Source organism: Pseudophryne corroboree, chromosome 3 (genome assembly GCF_028390025.1).
Source record: "Pseudophryne corroboree isolate aPseCor3 chromosome 3, aPseCor3.hap2, whole genome shotgun sequence".
In the NCBI taxonomy this organism is placed as follows: domain Eukaryota; kingdom Metazoa; phylum Chordata; class Amphibia; order Anura; family Myobatrachidae; genus Pseudophryne; species Pseudophryne corroboree.
In genome coordinates this window covers 490,832,911-490,835,401 of record NC_086446.1, presented here as the reverse complement: position 1 = coordinate 490,835,401, position 2,491 = coordinate 490,832,911, and the positions used below count along the sequence as shown (strand labels likewise).

General features: G+C 46.2%; 1 protein-coding gene across 1 annotated transcript; it reads right to left on the bottom strand.

Annotated features, from left to right (window-relative positions):
* Positions 1-531: 531 nt before the first annotated feature.
* Positions 532-1,863, bottom strand: LOC135057315 (E3 ubiquitin-protein ligase TRIM39-like). The gene has a single exon (XM_063963206.1). The coding sequence runs from the start codon at positions 1,861-1,863 to the stop codon at positions 532-534; it is 1,332 nt and encodes a 443-aa protein (XP_063819276.1).
* Between the last annotated feature and the right edge of the window lie 628 nt (positions 1,864-2,491).

Below are 2,491 nucleotides of genomic sequence, written 5' to 3'. Positions count from 1 at the left end.
AAAAGGCCTGTGCACCAAATGTGCGCACTGTTCCTATTTAAAATATACTGTAGGGGGTAGGAACACAAAAACAAGGACTACTATGGGTGAGTGGTGATCGTGCTGGGAAAGGGGTGCTGGGTCGGAGGCGGAACTAGCTGCAGTGCTAGGGGGCACCAGCCAAAATCTTGCCTAGGGCATCATATTAGGTAGGGCCGGCTCTGCAGACCGGGTGGTCTTCTGTTTGCCGGCGGTCGGGCTCCCGGCGCTCAGTATACCGGCGCCGGGAGCCCGACAGCCGGCATACCGACAATTATTTTCCCTCGTGGGGGTCCACGACCCCCATAGAGGGAGAATAAAATAGTGTGGCGCGCGTAGCGCGCCACCGTGCCCGTAGCGTGGCGAGCGCAGCGAGCCCGCAAGGGGCTCATTTGCGCTCGCCAAGCTGTCGGTAAGCCGGCGGTCGGGCTCCCGGCGCCGGGATGCTGGTCGCCGGGAGCCCGACCGCCGGCCAGCCGTAGTGAACCCCTGCAGACCCTGTTTGTCTAATGCCTAGTTATTTATTCTCAAGTAGCTATTCCATACACCAAATGCAGCATGGACGGGTTCTGTGAATGTGGCAGTGAAGGTGTGTAAGTGTCTGATGGGATTACACAAAGCATAAAAGGACAGCTGCCCGGCCTCATAATCCAGATATATTCCTACTGTTTTACAGGAAGCAGACTTCCGAAATAAATCGGTCACTTTTTTATTATGCATCACACTACACACTCCATCACACCAGCCCAGACACCAAGATTTGTTATTATCTCCTATGTATGACTTTTCTCCTTTCCTGTCCATACTGGGATAACATATCCCTACCCTCCAGTTCCCTGATTCACAGGTCTCTACTTCCCAGTAATGTTGCCCTAAGGAAAAACTACTGGTGCTTAAAACTTGACTATACTGAAATCTTTCAGATATTTTGGGACGATTTACTTTTTTTTCTGAGGATTTAGCGATTTTCAAGTCACCCAATACATCTAAAAATTTACCAGCTGTTTTTACATCAAATAAAATATCGGAAGGCTTTTGTACATTAAGCTTCTCCTTTGCGCCAATCAGAATATCAGATAAACCTTTATGTAGAGTCACAGAGATCAGACCCTTATCCAGATCGCCAACACATTGGAACATTTCTCCATGTCTCTGCTCAGTATCATTACTTTCTACATTAGTGTCACAAAGGTCAGCGCTGTACGTTTTACCACCTTGTAAGACAGTTAGTGGATCAGTCATGTTACACAACTCCTCAATGTGACATGTCTTGCTGTACAGCTCGTCCTTCATTTTTTCCAGCTGCTGTATATGTTCAGAGACTACATCAGAAATCTGCTGTACCTGCTTGGAGATGTCATTCAGGACTTGATTCTCTAGGAAGGTTAGCTGTTTCCTTAGATCCTGAAATAGAACAGTCACTTGCTCTGTTACACAAACATGATTGTCTTGTATTCTTGTTTTTTGTAGGTGTAGACTCCGAATTTCATTTTCAGCCTCCTCTTTCTTTTTGATCAGTTTCCCCAAAATATTTGTCAAATTTTCCTTCAACTTCTTAGCTGCTTCAAAGAGAGGCTCAACATGGTGTTCTCTGTGGTCTCCATCCAAGCAACAGGTCACACATATGTAAGCAGCATCGTCTGAACAGCAGTACTTCAAGTTCTTATTGTGGATGGGGCATCGTCTGTTTGCCAGGGTACTTGCGGGTTCATGTAAGATATGTTCCACTGACTTGCTGTGTGCTCGAAGATGATCATCACACAGTGAAACTTCACATAACAGACATGTTTTAGCAGCAGGAACTGGGGAGACACAGTATGTGCAAACGACCACAGTCTCTGCCATTGCTGAAATTGCTGAAAGGAGGAAAAAGGAAGTCTTAATGTAAAATTCCTACTGTTCAGAAAACCAGAAGGACTAGTTTTACCTCTATAAATTACGTCTATTCTGAAAGTTAAAAAAAATATCACTTTTACTTTAGTCTTTGACATATTAACGCTATCACATGGAGAGATTTAGTAATTGTAGTAATTTTCAAAACTGGCTCATGAAATATTAGGGGCATATTTACTATACTTGGGCATTTTTTCAAACACAGAAATTTACTAAAGCTAAATAGAAGTTCAAGACATGGGTGGATGGGCCTAATTCAGACCTGATCGCTAGGGTGCGTTTTTTGCATCCCTGCAATCAGGTAATTATCGTCTATAGGGGGAGAGGGAAATCCCTGTGCAGGTGTGCGATCGCATGTGCAGCTCTCCTGTGCAGTCTCTACACAGACCAGGACTCACTCTTCCAGTGCAATGATCGGGGCCGGAGCTGACGTCAGAAACCCTCCCTTCAAACGCCTGATCCCTCCTGCGTTTCTCCGGGCACTCCTTAAAAACAGTCAGTTGACCCCCACAAACGGCCTCTTCCTGCGGGAGGCGGTCAACATCCCGCTGGACGGGATCCCGGCGGTCGAAATACAGAC

Excerpts from the sequence above, each read along its gene's own strand:
- LOC135057315 (XM_063963206.1), bottom strand. The coding sequence starts at position 1,863 with ATGGCAGAGACTGTGGTCGTTTGCACATACTGTGTCTCCCCAGTTCCT.